This window comes from Arvicola amphibius, chromosome 9 (assembly GCF_903992535.2).
Source record: "Arvicola amphibius chromosome 9, mArvAmp1.2, whole genome shotgun sequence".
Taxonomy (NCBI): domain Eukaryota; kingdom Metazoa; phylum Chordata; class Mammalia; order Rodentia; family Cricetidae; genus Arvicola; species Arvicola amphibius.
In genome coordinates this window covers 32347885-32368272 of record NC_052055.2, presented here as the reverse complement: position 1 = coordinate 32368272, position 20388 = coordinate 32347885, and the positions used below count along the sequence as shown (strand labels likewise).

Below are 20388 nucleotides of genomic sequence, written 5' to 3'. Positions count from 1 at the left end.
TCCATTGTCTCCAACCTGCCTCTAAGGGACAAGGCAGAGCTAATAGTGAACTGTATGTACTTTTTCCAGCAGACAAAAATAAAGTGAAGGCGGATGAGATAGACAGCCTGCTGATGAGTGTGTGGAGGAGTGCTGGGTTTGGAACAGCTACCCAGGAGCAGAAGGACACCCAGTGACATTGAACTGTAACCCCTGGATAGGCCCCATTGCTGATGAATGCCAACACCAGTGTCTATACACATAATGTGGCCCCATTCTTTAGAGGGCATCTTTGTGCCCTTCCCAGCCAGTCAGCCTAGCCCTTCTGGTCTCTGTTACCTGGCTAGCAGAGGTGTGTTTTGCTTATTATAGAATCTAATGTAAGTAAAGTGGAATGTGTGCTTGAGGGGTCAGTTTTTTGTCTGTTACAGGTTTACCAAGGATATTCCAAGGGTTTCAGAGAGCAGGTTTATGTAAAGGACTCTCAGGCCAATATGGACCAAAAAAAAAAAAAAAATGCTTAGCTGGTACTAGGGGAGGAGGTAGGTACTGCTTCTTACTAGAAAACAAAAGGCCGTAAGTCTGTGGTAGTCTAGGACAATGGGTACTGGGTAAGTTTTGGGCTCTGTATACAGCACATGACTCTATACACTGATTCTCATGTAGAGCCAAAAGAGATTCCTATCACTAGGAACCAGTTTAGGGATGATTGGTCAGGTCTGTGTATTGGGAGACACTGCTATATGAAAGCCACTCTCTGGAGTAAGGAGAATGGGTACCCAAGTTCATTCATCTATTATCTAGGCACTTAGAACATAAAAAGGAAGTCTCCCACTCCTGAAAGGATGCATAGTGGGGTATGTTCCAGCTCAGCAAAAAAGCTTAATCTGACCAGGGCAAGGATCAGAGAGCAGTGGGAAGTGTGTGGATAGGCTAAAGAAGGCAAACACACTTCTGACTGATGAGAGACCCTAGGTGCTGGCATACAGCATAGCTACCCTGGAGAAGAGCCAGGGCCTGCCTACCTGACCCTTCTGGAAGTCAGTGCTCAGCTGACCCTGAAGGGGAAATAGACAGCATCAGCACCTGCTTTCTGCGGTAGCTATCAGTTCTATGTGTCCTCGCAGGCATGCAGGAAACTGGACAAGCTTGAGGACATGTTTGTAAGTGTTTGATCCCACTATTTTGAAAGCCCCTGAGGATTATTTAGAAACTGCAATAAGTTACACAGAACCTCTTCTTCGTAAAAAATTTCTGAAAGTTCTTTTAATAATGTAGCACTTTTTATTTAAAAAAAAAAAATGCTGCTGTAGGGCCTGAAGAGCTAGCTCAGCAATTAAAAGCACTTAACTGCTCTTGCGCGGTGGACCCAGGTTTGGTTCCCAGTATCAGGTGCTCACAACTGTAATTTCAGGGAATCTAACCCCTCTTCTGGCCTCTAATACCTGCACACAAGTGATGAATATACAGACAAGATACACACACACATAAACAAACAGTGGTATAGCACTTGTATCCGATAGGATTTTTTTTAGTATTATTACTTAGATGCTATTCCTGGGGAGTTAGAGCATTTGCCAGTGCCCAGGTACCTAAATATAGACAATCCTTTGCTGAAGGACATGTTGATGTTTGAGAATGTGAATTTCATTGTGCGTTTATCTCATTTCACCAAGCAACTGGCAACTGGCCATATTATGGCATCCTGAGTTTGCTCCCTGTTATCTCAGTTGAGAGAAACCATTTCAGGACGCCTGCTTTTCTTCTCTGGGTTTTGTCACCGAGTCCCTCTGCTATAATCCCCACTCTGAAATAGAAGACATGGCCTCTCTCACCACCATCAGCCTCTTGTTCACTGAGAAAAGCATTTTGGAATTTTGTTGTAGTTTTTTTTGTTTGTTTGTTTTTTGTTGTTGTCTTTTGAGACAGGGTTTCTCTGTAGTTTCTAGAGCCTGTCCTGGAGCTAGCTCTTGTAGACCAGGCTGGCCTTGAACTCACAGAGATCCGCCTTCCTCTGCCTCCCGAGTGCTGGGATTAAAGGCGTGCGCCACTGCCCAGCTTTTGTTGTTTTTTCACTTTGGGAGTGAGTTTGGAATTTTGGGGAGTTTTGAGGTGGTCTCACTATGTAGCTGTGGCTGACCTGGCACTCATCATATACATTCCTAGAGATTTCCTGCCTGTTTCTCTCAAGTGCTAAGATCAAAGATGTGCATCACCACTCCTGGCATGTTTGGAATTTTTGAGACAGGATCTCAGTATGTAACTGTAAGCTATCCTGGGCCTCATTTTGTAAATCAAGATGGCCTCAAACTTGTGATCTCCTGCCTCTGGCTTACAAGTGCCAGGATTATATGTGCCACCATTATCCAGCTGTCCTGTTTAGTGAGGTTGTGTTTTGTTTGTTTGTTTGAGACAGGCCCTCGCCGTAAAGCCCAGGCTGTCCTCAAAGTCTTGGCCTCTTGCCTTAGCTTCCAAGTGCGAGAATTATATGCTTTCACTATGATGTCCAGCAGGTATTTCATGGTTGCTATAGCTCTTGCTGGGGCATGGTGTTGAGTTGGATAATTCTGAAGCTGAACATGAAACAACTGTATTGTGGTGCTTTTATTACCTTCATATCCAATTTCCATGATATACAAATTCCAAAATAATTTCTTCTTTTAAGAGTGTATAATGTGGAACTGAGTGGTGGTGGCACATGCCTTTAGTCCTAATACTTGGGAGGCAGAGATAGATAGGTGGACCTGGAGTTTAAGGGCAATGTGGTCTGCAGAATGAGTTCCAGGACAGCCAGAGCTACACAGAGAAATCCTGTCTTTATTTTTAAAAAAAGAATGTGGGATGTATGGGGGCGGAGGGTTCCATGCACACTTGTTATGTGTATGCAGGTTTATGTAGAGGTCAGAGGACAGCTTTGAGTATCACCTTCAGAATTGCCATCTACCTCCTTCTTTCATTGGCCCTGAGTTTACAAATTAGCATAGACTGACTAGCCACTAAACCTCAGGGATACCTATTGCTGGCATTACAACTGTATATCACCATGCTCTGCATTTTTACATGTGTTTTGGGAATCAAACTTAGGTCTTTATGCTTGTGAGGCAACCTTCAACTGAGCTAGCACTCTAGCCACAGACGTGACTAACCCCTTATCTCCTGGGATATGCTCAGATTCATTGTCTAATGCAGAAGCAGAAATTACCTTGCCTGAAAGTTTCTTTAAGAACCCGTTTCTGGACTGGAAAGATGCCTCAAAGCCTGGAGCTCTTGCAGAAGACTCTAGTTCAGTTCCCAGTATCTACATCAGTCAGCTCACAAATGTGTGTAACTCCAACTTCAAGAGGATCTGATGCCTCTGGCCTCTGTGGGCACCCATGTTCTGGTGTACACAGCTACACAGAAACACATATATATGTATGTTTTTAAACATATACGTAAGTTTTAAAATAATAGAAGTAAAAAAAATTATCTTAAAAAACAAAACTCCATGGAGCAATGGTGACACATGTCTTTAGTCCCAGCACTCAGGAAACAGAGGCAGGTAGGTCTCTAAATTCAAGGCTAGTCAGAGTACACAGAGAAATCCTATCTCAAAAAAACAAATTAAAAAAAAAAAAGCTTCATTTGTGTGCCCTGTCAGCTTCCTTCACTTCTGAGCCCCTGGTTACTTTCTTCCATGTTTATTCCAAGTTCAAAGTTGACAATGTTGGTTCTCTGATCATTTCTCAGTGTTCTGCTTTCATCCTGTACTTGAGGACCCTTGTGATTATATTGGACCCATCCAGATAATTTGAATCTCCATTTGTGTCCATGATTTAGAGGCACATCTATAAGGTACTTTTTGTCAGGTCAGATAATCAGAGCTCTGCTTTGGAGCCTGTTCTGCCTACTGTGTTTGTTCTCGATAGGAGTTGTTTGGCATTGTGCATCTAGCAGAAACTGTTCTATCAGAAGCTTACACTGCTTTCTGAATCACTCACAGGTCTCTGGCTACCCAGGTTCCCATGGAATCCCAGCAATGGCTGGCAGTATTTACCCAGGTCAGGCATCCCTTCTGGACCAGACAGAATTATGGAATCACAGACCTCAGGAGATGTCCGTGTGGCAGCCCAGTGTAGAGGTATTGGGGTGTTCTTGGCTATAGCCAGTTAACAGACAAAATGTGGTTTAAGTCACCTGTTATTTACAAATCTGAAGTTGGTTGATTGTGATTATTTAATTCTAAAACCTATATACCCCATTTAGCCACTTAAAGCAGTCCATACCAAGAATTCCCTATGACAAAGGAGGAGTGAGTTCTAGGCCAACCTGGATTACACAGCCAGGTGGCCTTATCTCAAACAAAACAAAGTCTGAAGAGATGACTCAGCAAATAAAAGCACTTTATCGGAGCAAGCCTGAAAACCTGAGTTGATCCCCAGTACACACTATGGAAGGAAATTACCAAGTCCTGAAGTCCTCTGACCCCATCTACATGTATGGATACACATACATAGTAATAATAAAAGCAAAATGTAGGGGGCTGGAGAGATGGCTCAGAAGTTAAGAGAACTAACTGGTCTTCCAAAAGACCCAGGTTTAATTCCCAGCACCCACATAGCACCTCATAATTGTCTGTAACTCCGGTTCTTGGGGACCTGGCATCCTCACATAGACATACATGCAGCAAAACACCAGTGCACATAAAAATAAATAAATCTTTTTAAAAAAAATCAGAAAGACAAACATGCCCCATCTAGTCAGTCTTTTCTAGTTTTGTGTTTCTACTAGTGCTAATACATTCTTTGGTGTGTTGGACCATTTCTTTTTTCTTTTTTTTAATTTTAATGACATTCAATTGTATACTTTACAAAAGCTCTTTGAGTTCTAAACCTTTAATTTGTCTATACATATATAGACATATATGTGCTGCACATTACAAATTGTAGATTATAACACTATTTAAATACATCAGTAGCATTTAGCAAATATAAAATGAGTACATTATATAAACACGTTTCTTGGCATGGACTATTTCTTAGAAGCAGCCAAAACACGTGAATATTAGACATAGTAAACCTCAGCCCTCAAATTGGTGGCTGGAGTTTGAAAGACCCTGTGCCCACCACTCTTTGGCTTAAGAGTTTTAAAAGACCCACATCATAAAGTGGGAATATGAGAATGAACTCAGGAAACTGAATGTTCTGTTGACAATGTCCTTTCCAGGACTCAGCAGCTTTGGACCTTCGAGGAATGGGACAGGTACTTCCCCCTCATCTGATGGAAGAGCGGCTAATCCGACAGCAGCAGGAAATGGAAGAGGACCAGCGCTGGCTGGAGAAGGAAGAGCGATTTCTGGTAACACTGTGTAGAGTACTCAGTCCCATCCAAGTGTACCTTACACACTACTGCAGAACTCGATTTCTAAACCAAAAGACTTACTTTACATCTGGTCCCAAACCCTTGCCATCATGGGCTGTTTGTTATTATTGATGATATTTTAGGAATCCACTTCCAAAATTTTGTAGTGTATTGTAGCTCAGAGATTTCTCTGAGTTTTTTTTTTTTTCCATTACCACATTGCTGAACTGAAAAGAGTCCATGTTAGTGTGAAGGTAAAACATTGCATCTTAGCCCTGTAGACGTGTGCTAACATGGCTGCAAGTCTTGTCTGCCTCCTGTCCCAGCTGCAGTGTGTCTGACAGATGCATCTGGACCTTGAGGAGAATGGTCTTTCAGGCACCTCTTGCCGACAGCCCCATTCAGAAGTTTCTAAGCGACAGAGAGCTCTTTCTGATCCTCCTGAATTGCTGTGTTCTTGCCTCAGCACTGGAGCCTGTGAGACTTGTTCCTCCTCTCCAACCTTAGGAAAAAATGTTACTAGAAAGAACCAGGGTTCCTGCTGCTTCCAAAGTCTGTCTTAGTAGTTTTACCTGGGGAACACAAACCTGGCTTCTTATGCTTTGACTGAGTCATTATTCACCAATGTCACCGGCATTGATTAGTTTTTTTGTTTGTTTGTTTTTGTTGTTGTTTTGTTTTGTTTTTTGTCAACTTGACACAGGCTAGAGTTATTTGGGAAGAGTGACTTGGTTGAGAAAACTCTCCATAAAATTTGTAGACAACTCTGTAGTACATTTTCTTAATAATGATTGATGTGAGTGGGCACAGCTCCCTTGGGGTAGTGCCATCCCTGAGCAGGTGGTCTTGAATGATTGTAAAAATGCAGGCTGAAGCCGGGCGGTAGTGCACACGCCTTTAATCCCAGCACTCGGGTGGTAGAGGCAGGCGGATCTCTGTGAGTTCGAGGCCAGCCTGGTCTACAAGAGCTAGTTCCAGGACTGGCACCAAAGCTACAGAGAAACCTTGTCTTGGAAAAAAAAAAAAAAAAGAAAAGAAAAAAATGCAGGCTGAACAATCTATGGGGAACAAGTAGCAATCCTCCATGGTCTCTGCCTCAGTTCCTGTCTCCAGGTGGAGCCTGACTTGAGAGTTGTAAGCTAAAATAAACCTTTCCTCCCCAAGTTGCTTTTGGCCATGGTGTTTTTTCTTAAATAGAAACCTAAGACACCACCTTAATGCTGTACTTTATGTTAAGAGACAAGGTACAGAGAGGGCAGAATTTAGTCCTGGTCCTAAACTCGTTGAAGTCTATGACAGGAAGCATTTAAATCAACCAGTGATGGTATTGTAAGGCAGTGGTTTCAAGCAATACTCTGAAGATTTCATTCTTTGTATATAGCTTTCTTTTTTTTGAGAGGGGGTGTTTCTGTGCTGTCTTGACAATTGAATCCAGAGCCTTATGCATGCTAGCTATTTGTTCTAACACTGATCGCAGATTAAAACATGTTCCACCAGCTTGAATGCAAAGGCTTCTCTGTTTAAACTAAAGTTAAAACAATGAAAGCTTTATTTTGAAATTTATTTATTTTATATGGATTGGTGTTTTTGCCTTCATAAATGGCAAAAACACATAAATAAAGGGTGTTGGGTCCCCTGGAACTGGAGTCACAGATGGTTGTGAACTTTCATGTGGGTGCTGGGAATCGAACCCTAGTCCTCTGGAAAAGCAGTCAGTGCTCTTAACCTTTGAGCCACCTCTCCGGCCCCAACAATGAAAGCTTTTACACTCAAGCTGTGCAGACAGCTATTGCATTGAGTATTCTCCTGGGGAAGTCTTAGGACCAACTCAGGAAACAGCCAACAGTGCACACACGGGAACCAGACCACACTGGGAAGGCTCTGTTTTTCAGTGTTTGTTCGTTTTTTTTTTTATTATTATTATTATTATTACATTTTTTTTCAAGATGGAGGGCTCAAGTGTGCTCTGGCATATCTGTGGAAGTAAGAGTACAACTTGGAGGAGTTAAGCAACCAGGGGACGGCCTCAGGGTATCAGGCTTGGAGGCGGGCACCTTTACTTGATGAGACGTCTTGCCAGCCTTCGGTGTCTTATTTCTGTTTCAACCTCAGATGTAATACATACTTCACAGTTCAAGTGTCTGCCCCTTCAGGTACATCATCTCTTAACACATGTTCTTATCAAAGTTAACAGTGACTAATAGGACAGTAAACTATAGCAATATTGCTTGTGTTCATATGGCATTTTCTATATAATGTTTCTGTATAAAGTCATTCAATTTTCACAACCATCCTATACAATTACAATGTGTTCTTAATATTTTGTCCAGCCTCTTGGGGGCCATGTGTGCCTAAGAATTTACTGTGGTTATTTTCAACCACTTAGACACTTAATATATGACGCAAGTTATTATTCTTATTCTCCATTAAAATACCAAAGTCAGCCATTAACATTTCTACACAAAATACAAATACATTACAGGGAAATAAAGATAATTTATTCCCATTTGGTCAGGTTTTACTACTAAATCAGATATCTTTAAGCTAAAGTTTAGGTTTTAGGAGTAAAGCTGAATGAACGAACTGTGTCTCCTCATTGAGATGAGGTACAGATGCAGAGCAATGGTGTGTCAGTGCTGGGGACCTACGCTCCATGCAGAGTGGCCCTCTGTATTGTTGTGTGTTCTTCTCTGTGGGACTGGAGTTTAATCATGCTGTCACGTCCCTCATCACATGGATTTATACTTTATATCCCTTTGGAGAAAAATATTCTATATTTTCAGGATCTTCAATTTGTTAAGGCAGATCTAGATTTTTAAGTCATGCCACAAAATAATAATAACAATAGTAATAGTAGTAGTGATTTAATTCTCCTAATCTGGGTAGTCATTTGGGAGTGAATCTAATAATACACCAATTGTTCCCTGACTTATGTCTTAAGCTTTTTTTTTTATTGTCCAGAAAGCCTCCCCACCATTACACGGGGGGGGGGGGGGGGGGGGGGGGTGAGGGAGAGAAAGAGCACATTTGTTGCATTTTAAAAAAAATGAAATTATTTGAATTTGATAGGCTTCAGTGCGGGTGTGGTTTATATGGCTCACTAAGCAGAAGTTTGCTGCTGATCACTATTGAATGCTGTCACCCACTTTCTCTGACAACTGAGGTCAAAAGAAAAGAGGAGCCCTGTGCCTCCTGTGGTGCTGGGGAGACAGCGGAGTCCAGATGATGTGTGAGCTAAGCCTTAAAAGAGAAACTGGAATTTGCAGAGCAAACAGGCACAGGAAATACATTCCAGGCAGTGGGAAGAGCGTGGGTAATGACGTGGGGTCATGGGACTGGCTTAGCCAAATGTGACCCTTGCTGATCTCCTGAGGGAGTTGGGGAATTCTCATCGGAAGGCTCAGGGGGCCTGCATTCTACAGGATTGTTTTTCTTTGAGATTGTGTGCATGCACAATACCTCTCGTTCTGAAGCACATGGTGAGTTCTGGTGAAAGCCCCACTTGTGCTCCGTGCAGGGTTTCTCCAGCCTCTGAGTAGTTTGTGTGTGTGCATAGTCCATCTGTAGAGCTGAGTTACATGTCCCCAGAGCCCTGGCTGTAATGTCCACCTTGATGAGTCTCCCTCCATATGCAGCAGAAAGGTCTGCTGGAGTGTCTTGACAATTCTAATTTTTCCAGTATAGGTTCTATAATCTCTGAGGAGGTACCTGCCTTTGCTACCTGAATAAAGTGCTGTCTGTCTGTGAAGAGCTTCACCTGTATCAGCTCCTCCTTAGCACTAAACTGCCTGGTTGTGCATTTTTGTATGAGACACTTTTTTTGTATTGATAGGACTTTAGCTGTTGCTGCTGCTCTTGCCAGGACTCACTAAATTGTCTAAAGTAGCCTTGAATTAATCATTGTGGTCCCAAAACTGCAGCCTTCCTCCATCAGAATAACTGAGATCACAGGCCTGAGCCAATATCCCCAGCTTGCCCTGTCTCCTAACAATCACCCTGTGGAGACTTTCTTTGACCTGTCCATTTAGGTTTTCTAGATGTACAACTGAGTTGCTTTTTCAATTTTTTTTTTTTTTAAAATTAGGTTGGGAATGTATCTCAGTGGTAAAATGCTTGGCCAGTATGTGTAAGGTGCTGGGTTCAGGCCTCACTTTAGGGAATTTAAAAAAAAAAAATCACACACCTAAAATCCTAGTACTTAGCTAATTGAGGCAATGTTGCTGTGAGTTCTTGGCTAACCAGGGCTATAATGTGGGTCCCAGTATCAAACCACCTTGTTTTTTCTTGTCTTCTTCATTTTCAGTTCTTGTTACAATATTTGGTTTTCTCTCAAAGAATTGCCTGCTTGTGCCTTGTATTTTTTGCCTGCTTTCATTTAAAGTTTTCTGTTCTCCATGAAGCTTGACTGTATGTATTAAATGTTCTACTAATTGTAAGGGGAAGCTTTGGACAGGCCTTCCAGGTCCAGTGGAAGCGTCTCATAGGCTTGACTGCCCTCTGCAGACAAATCCCTATATGTTTACAACTGCTGATTGGTGCTCATAATTGAGTGATTATTCCTGGTGAGGTGTTTTCAAAAACAGTCTCCTCCTTCTCCCCTTCATCCCTGTTATCCCCTCTCCCCTCCTCCTGGCTGTTTCATCAGAACATCAAAGTCGCCAGATCCTGAACTAACTCTTTTAGCTTTCTCTTTGGTTTTTGTATCATTTCCCTTATTCATTTACTGGAAAAGCTGAGGTGTTATCCCTTCTTTGCCTTCTGCCATATTCACTGTCACCAGATCCTATTCGTTTCGAGTCCTGCCACTCTCACATCTTCCCTAACCATACTGGGTCTCTCAGCATGCGCTGATGAACAACTTTGTGCTCAACAGTAAGACAGATGCAGTGTCCTTTGTCTGTGGTGAGGAGAAAGACACAGACTAATGGACAGTGGACAGAGAAGGAAAGAGTTAAGTGCTTTGAAAAGATCTGAAGAAGGGTACCTTTCAGCCCCAGAGAGTGAAGACATGAAAGCCCCAGGGTAAACCTGCACAGTGGAGCACAGAGTGGATGCTGTCTTATCCTAATCTGGTAAAGAAGAAAAAAAAAACAAAGTGTTTCCTGCCACTTACCATTTGCCACTTGCTGTCTTCAGAATGCTGACTGCAGTTGCATCCATTTCCATGTAGAGCCCTGGAAGGAGGAAGGGCAGAGTATACAGGGTACAAGGCGAAGGCAGGCAAACCTAAGGGCTTCCTCTTGAGCTCCAAGTGGGTGGTGGAGAGAAACTCTTAATTGAGTAGTAAGTAATCTCTCTGGCCCATTTGAATTACATGAAATGTTCTCTGAAATGCTGTCACTCTTGCTACGTGTTTTCCCTGCTAAACTGAGAGCTCCTGGAAACAGTCATTGTCCCTCCCATCACTGTTCAGGCCCTGTGCTTAGTATAGAAGGTGCCAGCACTGGAGTCAATAAGCAGTGCTTACCTCATGCCTTTTCTTGTGCTTCTGCATCTGACTGGGCAGATTGTTCCTACTCGCCATGTGTTTGGGCACAGATACACTCTGGAGGGCCACCACTGAGATTTGTGTCCATGCACCAGCCCTCAAGCAGAAATGGATCTGAAAGTGCAGTGAGGGTCATGTGTGGTGATGTATGAGCAGGAGAGAACAGAGCCTGTTTGTCTGCAGAGGACATCTCTCCCACCTGCTTTTATCTGCATGTCTGTCAGCTCCTGCACCACAGAGCCACATACCTTCTTGGAACACATTGCACCCCTGTTCAATCCCTGAGCATCTGCGACTGTTGAACCAGACATGACTGAGAGTTTGCAACCACTTTAAAGGGACCGTGCTAAAAGACAATACAGTAGCTGCCCTCTGGATCCTCAAGGCTTCAGTAGTCTACATGGAACATGTTTCTCTCAGAGTGCTATGTCTGCAGAAAATGAAGATCTTATCAAGTGTGTAGACCATTATAGATCAATACTCTCAAGAAATAAAAATCAGTTAATAGAAAAATGATATTTCTTTTTTAAAGATTTAAAGATTGGTGGCGCACACCTTTAATTCCAGCACTCGGGAGGCAGAGACAGGCAGATACTTGTGAGTTCGAGGCCAACCTGGTCTACAAGAGCTATTTCCAGGACAGGCTCCAGAGCTACAGAGAAACCCTGTCTCAAAAAAATTTTTAAAAAAAGGATTTATTTATTATGTATACAGTGTTGTTTGCATGTGTGCCTACTCGCCAGAAGATCTCCTTATAGATGGTTGTGAGCCACCATGTGGTTTCTGGGAATTGAACTCAGGACTTCTGGAAGAGCAGCCAGCAGCCATCTCTCAAGCCCCCTGAAAAATGATATTTCTAAAGAAATACAATATGCAAGCCAAACTTCCTTATTTCTTTCATGCATGCATCTGGGTGTGCGCATAAAAGCAGGCAAGTTTGTGTATGGTGTGCTTAATGTATATGTAGATTACTTTGAGAAGTTGGTTCTCTCCTTCTCCCATGGAATTCAAGGACCAAACTCAGGTTCAGATTCGTCACAGCAAACGCTTTCACCTCCTGAACCGTCTCACTGGCACAGACTGCCTTATAAACTCTGCCATCCTAAAATAATTCCTGGCTGTGGAAGTTTCAGAAGACATACACCATGTCCCCTGTGGTGAACTGGACAGTCATTGTGGGTTGTACTCCCCACTGTAAGCAGATAGACTCTGGTACTTGGAAGTTGACTAGTTCTGCCTATAATACTGTCCAAATCTTTTTTCCACTGGATCACAATAACTATTGCTTGGAAGACTTAGGTTTCCAGAACTCATGCTAAGTTTTGAGGTTGCTGCCGTTAACTGCTACTGACATCCACCCAGTCATTTACCAAGTGTTTGGGTGGGTCAGAAGTCTCTCCTCAGATCATAGTCCTGCACAGAATAATTTCGGTGACAGACGCTCCTGCCTGAGGTCATATGTTCTCTTGATTGCAGATACTTTGTTTTACTACTGTGCCTCCCTCCTCTCCCTACCCAGCTCAAGATTGTGACCTTTCTTAGATGGCCTGTGCATGAGAATCACTGCTGTAGAGCTCTGGCTAGCGGACTCCTTTGCCAGAATGCTGACAGCCAGAGTAGAGCTACAGTCTAATGAGAAACCTTGTTTTCCTTCTGAGAATTGCTTAAAATAGTGACTTGGCTTCTTGTTACTGTGCACAGTACTGTACTAAAAAGGGGGACTTTTTATAAAGTTTAAAATGTAGAAGGCCTGTCTACATAAAGCCTGTTCTGTGTTCCTCTCACACAGTGGACCCAGTCAGTCCTGATGAAAGAAAACCACAGAGGGAGCTAGGGCATAGTAACAAAGGGCTGCCTGCCAGAGAACAGACTGCTCTGACAGCCATTGGCCTCCATACAGGCTTCCTGGGAAAAAGACCTCTGTATTGAAAGCCTTAGGCATTTTCTAGCAACACAAGTATGGAGTCAGGAGCTGACCTGTTTGTTGCTGCATCCCAAGAGCCTGATTCAATGTCACACAAGTGGAACCAGCAAATGAAAACAGTACAAGACCCCAAACTGCACAGCAGATCCCCTTCTAGTCATCAAAGGGCCCCTCTGACCAGGAATATGGTTCTGGAAGAAGAAGTAATTTTTACCCCAAAAATTAAAAAGAAGGGGCACATAAATGGCTCAGTGAATAAAGGCACTTGATACTAAGCCTGAAAACCTGAGTTTGTTCCCTGAGACCCACACAGTTGAAGGTGAACATCAACTCCCTCAGGTTGTCTTTTGACCTCCACTCATGAACCATGGTATGTTTGTATGCATGTTCACCTACACACTAAATATATAATTAAGGATATTTAATATTTATGGAAGATAGAAATCATTCAAGGTGCACTGGGCTAGTCAGAAGATCGATAACAGAACACATCTAACATGTTCAAGGACCTCAGTTACATTCCCAACACCAAAAAGGAAAAGAACTGTGTGCTCATCATCACATACCCACTTGGGAACACAGATAGCACAGTGACACTGTGTCTCTCCTAGAGATGGTGTTGGTAGAAACAAGTACCTGGAAGCTGGCACTGTAGTGGGGTTGGGGTGCAGTATTTGAGAATTGGGTATAAAATGATGAACTTAAGTCTAAATATCCGACAGTAACATACACATACCAAATGAAATTATCTTGGTCTTTGTTTTCATCTCTAGAAACCTGATGTGAGGCTCTCTCGAGGCAGCATCGATAGGGAGGACGGGAGTTTTCAGGGTCCGGTAAGCATCTGCCTGTACTCTCCCCAGAGCTTGGTCTCAAATTCTGCTGTGCTCGACAACCAAGCATATTGACATTCGTGATAGGGGATAGAATGGCCTTTGTGTAAATAATGGGAAGGTTATCTAAGACCATCAATATGCCATGTACCAGATTCTTTAATTCCTGTCCTGTTACTAATACAGACATTTTTTTTTCTTTTTCCTTTTTTTTTTTTTGTTTTTGTTTTTGTTTTTGTTTTGCTTTGTTGTTTTGTTTTTCGAGACAGGACAGCTATGGAGCTCTGATACATACTTTTAGAAGTACTGTAAGGATCAGAGTAACAACTACACACAGTTGTGATTTGCTAACTTTTTATACCGTTTGGTTTTCTGATTTGGTTGGGGTTTCTAACATAGGGTCTTATGTAACCAAGACAGGCCTCAAAATTGCTAAGTAGTCGAAATTGGCCTTAAACTCTTCCCTACCTCCACTTCCTGGGATGATAGGTACACCACATCATGCTGGGCATGACTGCAAATTTTTCCAGAGTCATATAAAACTTGTTCAAGCAAGATGTCTTTTTTCTGGGTGTTAGGACAGAAACACCTGACTTTTCTTTAAACAGCTAGCCCTTAAGACAGAACCCATACAACTGCCTACCAGTTCTGTTTTATACAGGTATACCGTGTTAGATGATTCTCTAGTGCTCTGAGAACACACCCTCCTAGTTTTGTTGAACTCCCAACCTCTGAGCATTCATACTGTGTGTGAATTTTACTACTGGGCTTATGAGTACAGTACAGCCAACAAACACTAGCATTAAAGGTCTGTCCATGTTGGCCTTGTTTTCGTGACTCCTCTTTTACAGGACACTTGGATGTTCCCTCACGCACTTCTGCTTCCAAAGTGTTGCATGTCCTCACCTCAGGGCTCAGATCAGAATACATGCTCCGTGTGTTCCCTGTTTTTTTCAATTTGCTTCAGCTACATAAGGCAAGAATCTGTTTTGTACCCACAACAGTGCCAAGAACACAGCTGGGACTCAGTAACTTTCAATAAGTAGATGGCATTTGAAATAAAAAGCACTGTACAAAAGCAAGTGGTTAGAAAATCATTCTTCATACCCTCTGCCCTGAGGAATTTGCAAGTGTGGGGGTCAGGAGGTAGTCTGGGACCCTGCTTAGTGATAGAGTATGCCCTTTTAATGCAGGAGGTATCCTGGGTTGGTTCTCCTGAACCACCAAAAATAAGAGGGTTTGTCCAGGTGTGTTACATATGCTTGTAGTCTCAGAATCTTAAGATGTTGAGGCAGGGGTGGAGAGATGGCTCAGTGGGTATGAGTGGGTTGGAGTGTTTGCTGTTCTATTGTGAGGACTCAAGTTCAGATCCCAGCACTCACAAGTGCCTGTAACTACAGTCCCAAAGGATCTCTTCTGATATATTCAGCTACCTGTCACACATATGTGTATATACTCACACACATACATGCACACATACTTGAACATTTTAAAATCTTTTTTAAAAAATGATGCAGTGGCAGGAGGGAGGATCAGTTAAGCTCAGGATTCCCTGCCCTGACTAGGCAACATAATAGAATCTATCTTTAAAAACCAACCAGCTGTCAAGGTCACCAAGACTGCTAGCACCAAGAAGCAGTTCCAGAAGTTCTGATCTAGAACAAATAAAGTTAGTTTCTGTCTAAAAAAAAAAAAAAACCACCAGCTGGGCTGAAGAGATGGTTCAGAGGTTAAGAACACTGACTGTTCTTCCAGAGGTCCTAAGTTCAATTCCCGGCAACCACATGGAAGCTCACACAACCATCTATAATAAAAATCTGTTGCCCTCTTCTGGCCTGCAGACACAACACTGTAAAGAAAATAAATAAATCTTAAAAAAAAAAATGCCAACCAGCTTTTTGATGTGATAAAAACACCTTGACCAAGGCAATATATAGAGAAAGAAGAATAAGCTTATTTGGGGCATATGGTATCAGAGGGTTAGAGTCCATAATGGTAAGGACAGCAAGGCAGTAGGCATCTAAAACAGCAAGCATCAAGAAATGGTGTGCTATCTGTAAATTCTCAGAGCCTGTCTCCAGTGACACACTTTTTTTTATTATTAATTAATCAATTAATTAACTTTTTCTCAGCCCAATCACAGTTTCATTTCCCTTCCTCCTCCCTATCCCTCTCCCCCAATGTCCTCCCACCCCCAAATGCACTCCCTTTCCTTTCCCTTCAGAAAAGCTCCAGCCTCCCATGTATATCAGCTAGCCCATGGCATATCAAGTTACAGTGAGACTAGGTACCTCCTCTTCTATTAAGGCTGGATTAGGCAACCCAACAGGAGGAAGGGGTCCTAGAGCAGTCAACTGAGTCAGAGACAGCCCCCACTCCCCCTGCCAGGAATCACACAAGAGGATCAAGGCCCACAACCGTAACACATGACACACTTCTAACAAGGCCTGAACCATCCCCAAACAGTGCCACCAGCTAAGGACCATGTTATGTTTAAACATGTTATAACATACAAAGGAGATGTGAACTCAAACAGCTACACCATTATTTAAATAATTTAAATATTCAGATGATTTTTTTTTAAGTCAAAATAAATGGCATTTTAAAAACTGATTCTGGTGCAGGGTTATGAAACTGTTTTGAAGGCAGTGCAGGTATTAAACTGTACTAATCTTGGGTAGGAATGGTCTTGTGTTTCATCTTCTTTGGAGGAGCTCCTAAGACTATCCTACATTTGCCTCATACATGCTGTGTAGCAAAGGTTGACCTTAAATTTCTGATCTTTTGCTTCCACCTGCCAAGTGCTAGGATTACGTGCATGTGTCACCATGGCTGATATGGTACTAAGGAAGTACATTACCAACTGAGCTACATTCCAGTAGCTCAAACCATGAAACAGTTTTAATTGTGTGTGCTACTCTGTGGCTCTGGTGTTTTAAAGAAGTGCTTACTCCAGTTGAAAATACAGCAGTATACGTGTGTGTGTGTGTGTGTGTGTGTGTGTGTGTGTGTGTGTGTGTGGATGGATGGATGGGTGTATATATGCATGTGTGGGTGTGTATAAGATCACATCTAGATTTGAGTATAGTTTTGTTGTTCTCTAGTGGTAGGCATCCAACCCAATCACTCATACATACTAGCAGCCATACCTCTAGCAAATAAATTAATGTAGGTACAGTTTCAGGAGTTGGGTATAGTAGCACGTACCTGTTTTCCCAGTTCTTGGAAGGTAGAAGCAGGAGGGTCAAATTTAAAAACAGTCTAGATCAGTGGTGGTGCACACCTTTAATTCGCGCACTCGGGAGGCAGGGCAAGCGGATCTCTATGAGTTTAAGACCAGCCTGGCCTACAAATCGATTTCTAGGACAGGCTCCAAAGCTATACAGAGAAACCCTGTCTTGTAAAACAAAAACAAAACAAAATATCAGCCTAGACTACATAGAAGGATCCTGCCATCAGAGATTAAATAAACATACAGTTTTAGACAGTAAGCTGGAGGAGGAATTGTCTTACATAGAACTGTTTTTTTATCCATCAGTGGATAAACTAATCAGAACTGTCTGTGAATTGGATTTCCTGACTGGGCCTGGGCAATGACCTAGATAACCCTGGATTCTGACAACACAGTGCCTCAGGTTCAGTGACACTGGGTGCCTCTGGGTCATCTAGCAGCTACTATGTCCAGGTCTTCTTGTACTATAATTGTTCTCACTATAGCCTTACTATGATCTAGTTCTTCTCAGCCAGAGGAGAGGTGGGAATCCTAAGCAACCAGCAGGATGAACACATACTATGAAGGTCTGGAATTTTAAACGTTTAATGATGAAAAATGAACCGGATGGTGGTGGCGCATAGCTACTGGGAAACTCTGTCTCGAAAAACAAAACAAAACAAAAAGGATGAATAATGAGAACTTGAGGCCTCTGTGCTCAATCTGGGGTATCCCAGATACATTGGTTACTTGCTTTATCACACCCAACTGAGACCCTCAGTCATCTCAAGACTCCAGCAGAAAGTTCAAGGTGAAGGAAAACAGGGAAAGAGGAAGTGGACTGTTGTACATGGCACACAGCTGTACACTGACCAAACTTTTCTTCTCCACAGACTGGAAACCAACACATCTATCAGCCTGTGGGGAAACCAGGTAAGTGAAGAAATGTATTGTGAATGAGGAAGTATGTATGGTTTGGCAGGAGTAGGATTTAATGCTCACAATCTTCCTCTACTCACTAGTGTGGTGTTCACCACATTAGGCCTGTGCCTAGAGTACTAGAAAGCTGAGCTTCCTGACATAAATCATCAGAGGCCCCTTCTCAGACCATGAGCCTCCTGTATGCTATAGCAATGCTAGTAGTAATGGGTTTCAGAGTGCTTGGGAGCCTGATCAATAATGTGTGATGGGGACCTTTTTGCTTTTCCAGATCCTGCAGCTCCACCAAAGAAACCGCCACGCCCTGGAGCACCTGGCCACCTAAGCAACCTGGCGAGCATCAGCAGCTCTGGGGACAGCTACAATGAGGGTGTCAAGGTGGGCATCTAAGCATGTGCAGCATAGTCTGTTCCAGGTTGGTGGGGTTTACTGGGTCCTCAGCACATGACACTTACGTTGTAGTGGCCAGAGGTGTTGACAAGGAGACTGTAAGAAGACCCAGGATTTAGCATCCCTTGTTCTGAACCTCTCAAGATTCTAAAGTATCTAAAAAGTATTGCTGTTGTTCTCTAAGCATGCTAGACTTGAGGGACTTTGTACCAGAATCCTGTTACCAGATGAGAGTAAATGAGATAGATACTCCTTGTTTTAAACATGAAGCCAGAATGTCTAGAATAAGTAGGTGCTCACTGTTGCCTACACATAATTCTAAATATAGCCTTGTGGAAAGGTATTTTCTGTTTCAACTCAGAATTGTACTTATAAAAGGACTGCTGGAGCAGTAAGACATCTGCTCAGATACATCTGGAGGGACTCCTTAGCTCCCTCCCTAGGACTGTATCACCAGACATCACTGTTTGGCTCTCCTGGTTCCCCTTAATCTTCTAAGGACAAAAAGGAGGTGTCCACCCTATCACTCCCACCCCTATCTTCTAGTCCAACACTTAAAGATGGGATCTCTTCATTTTCCACTTGGTGACAGATCCCTCTTCCTGTGTTCCACTTTTCAGTCTAATACAGGGTTTTTATTTTCTTTTATTTTTTGGCATTTTAATAGCTCTAGAATAGAAGTGGAAGTGGTTAAGGTTTTTGTCTTTGTTTGTTTGTTTGCTTGCTTGCTTGCTTTGCTTTAATGAGGGACTGAGGGATGGGTTAGTTGGTAAGGTGTTTGCCACATAAGCATGAGGGCCTGAGAACAGTTCCCCAGAACCCAATATTAGGTTTGATAGCATATGCTCAAATCTCAGTAGTGGGGAGGCAGAGAGAGACAGTTTTAGTTAGGCTTCCCTGGCCATCTACCCTAGCACAATCAATGAACCTCAGATCCCGATAAGAGATACTGTCTGGGGGGAAAAAAAAAACAAGATAAACGGGTGTGGTGTTGCAAGCCCTTAATTTAAACTTCAGTACTCTGGAATTAGAGACAACAAATCTCTGTGAGTACAATGCTAGCCTAATCTAAAAGGTGAGTTCCAGAACAGCCAGCACTATAAAGTGAAACCCTGTCTCAAAATAGTAAAATAAAAGCAAAATGGTTGGCAACTGAGGAGCTGAGGTTGATTTCTTGCTACCATGCATGTACATGAAATCAAGCAAACATACAAAATGATGCATCATTCATGTGGTGGTATATTCCTATAGTCCCATCACTCAGAAAACAAACAGGAAGGTTGAGTTCAAGGCCAGCCTGGGCTACATAACGTGACTGTCTGTTGTTGTTGTTGTTGAAGAAAAAGTGCCTGTTGTGATAGATGACACCTTAGATCTGATGAGTATGGGTAGTTATTTAATGCTGCCTCTGCCATCAGTCTCACAAGGTTGGTCGTGGTCATATTTTTCATACTAGATAATCATGGTTCACAAAAGTGTAATAGTTTGTTCAGGGTCATTCAGAGCCAATGATTGGACCAGCATGCCACTGTGGGCCCTGTACTGCATACTGAAAGTGCCCTCTTCTGGGTGATCAGAGTGATGTGATGTCATCTCAAGAGTGAGAGTCAGGGGGGCACATCTTCTCCATGGTCAGGACAGGTTAGTCTGTGGCTCTGAGGGCATCATTGTCATGTCCATTCCCAAAGTGACAAGAGCATCATGGATTTACTTTGGCACACATTAGCATACTCATGCAGTTATGTTGAGTAAACACAGCTAGACTGGAGTACTCCTGCTGAGATCAGTCCTACAACACCTACAAGCTAGTCTTAGCTCCATAAACCCAGGCAACTTCCCAGCAGCTGTCAACAACACTGGGTATTCTTGGAGAAGAAACAGGTGAAGACACAAATCTTCTAATACCGTGTCATTAAATCTGAAAGGAGAAAGGAAAAGTTAGAACAATGAACTATTCTCATTTTCAAAAGCAGCCAAGAGTAAACCTTTGAACTGTCTTGTGTTATAATGAATAGCTGGCCTGGAGTTCTGACATTTTCCATCTTTCTCTATAGTTCATAATGAGAGTAACATGATGAAGTATACATGAGAATACTCTCTAATATAGGATGTTGTATAGGGAGAAATCTTGTGAGAGAAACAGACTTACTTCACCTAGATGAAGATGATGTATATATCTTTTTTTTTCATTATCTGCTTAGTACAGGTAGTTAAACCCGTCCTAAAGGAACGATATTGGGCTTTTTTAAGCAGTATTTTTTATATAAAAAAGTTTGCCTTGAAC

At 42.5% G+C, this 20388-nt stretch overlaps 1 protein-coding gene across 5 annotated transcripts in view; it reads left to right on the top strand.

Annotated features, from left to right (window-relative positions):
* The window catches only part of Ptk2 (protein tyrosine kinase 2), a 101058-nt gene that overhangs the window by 66670 nt on the left and 14000 nt on the right, over window positions 1-20388 (top strand). For 3 of the 5 annotated variants that reach the window (XM_038344060.1, XM_038344059.1, XM_038344063.2), the window contains 5 exons: window positions 3962-4099; window positions 5185-5316; window positions 13505-13567; window positions 17669-17708; window positions 17986-18092. In XM_038344060.1, the coding sequence (XP_038199988.1) occupies window positions 3962-4099; window positions 5185-5316; window positions 13505-13567; window positions 17669-17708; window positions 17986-18092 (480 nt within the window). The remainder of the gene's footprint in view (window positions 1-3961; window positions 4100-5184; window positions 5317-13504; window positions 13568-17668; window positions 17709-17985; window positions 18093-20388) is intronic. The other 2 variants (XM_038344062.1, XM_038344061.1) reach the window with 1 other exon arrangement.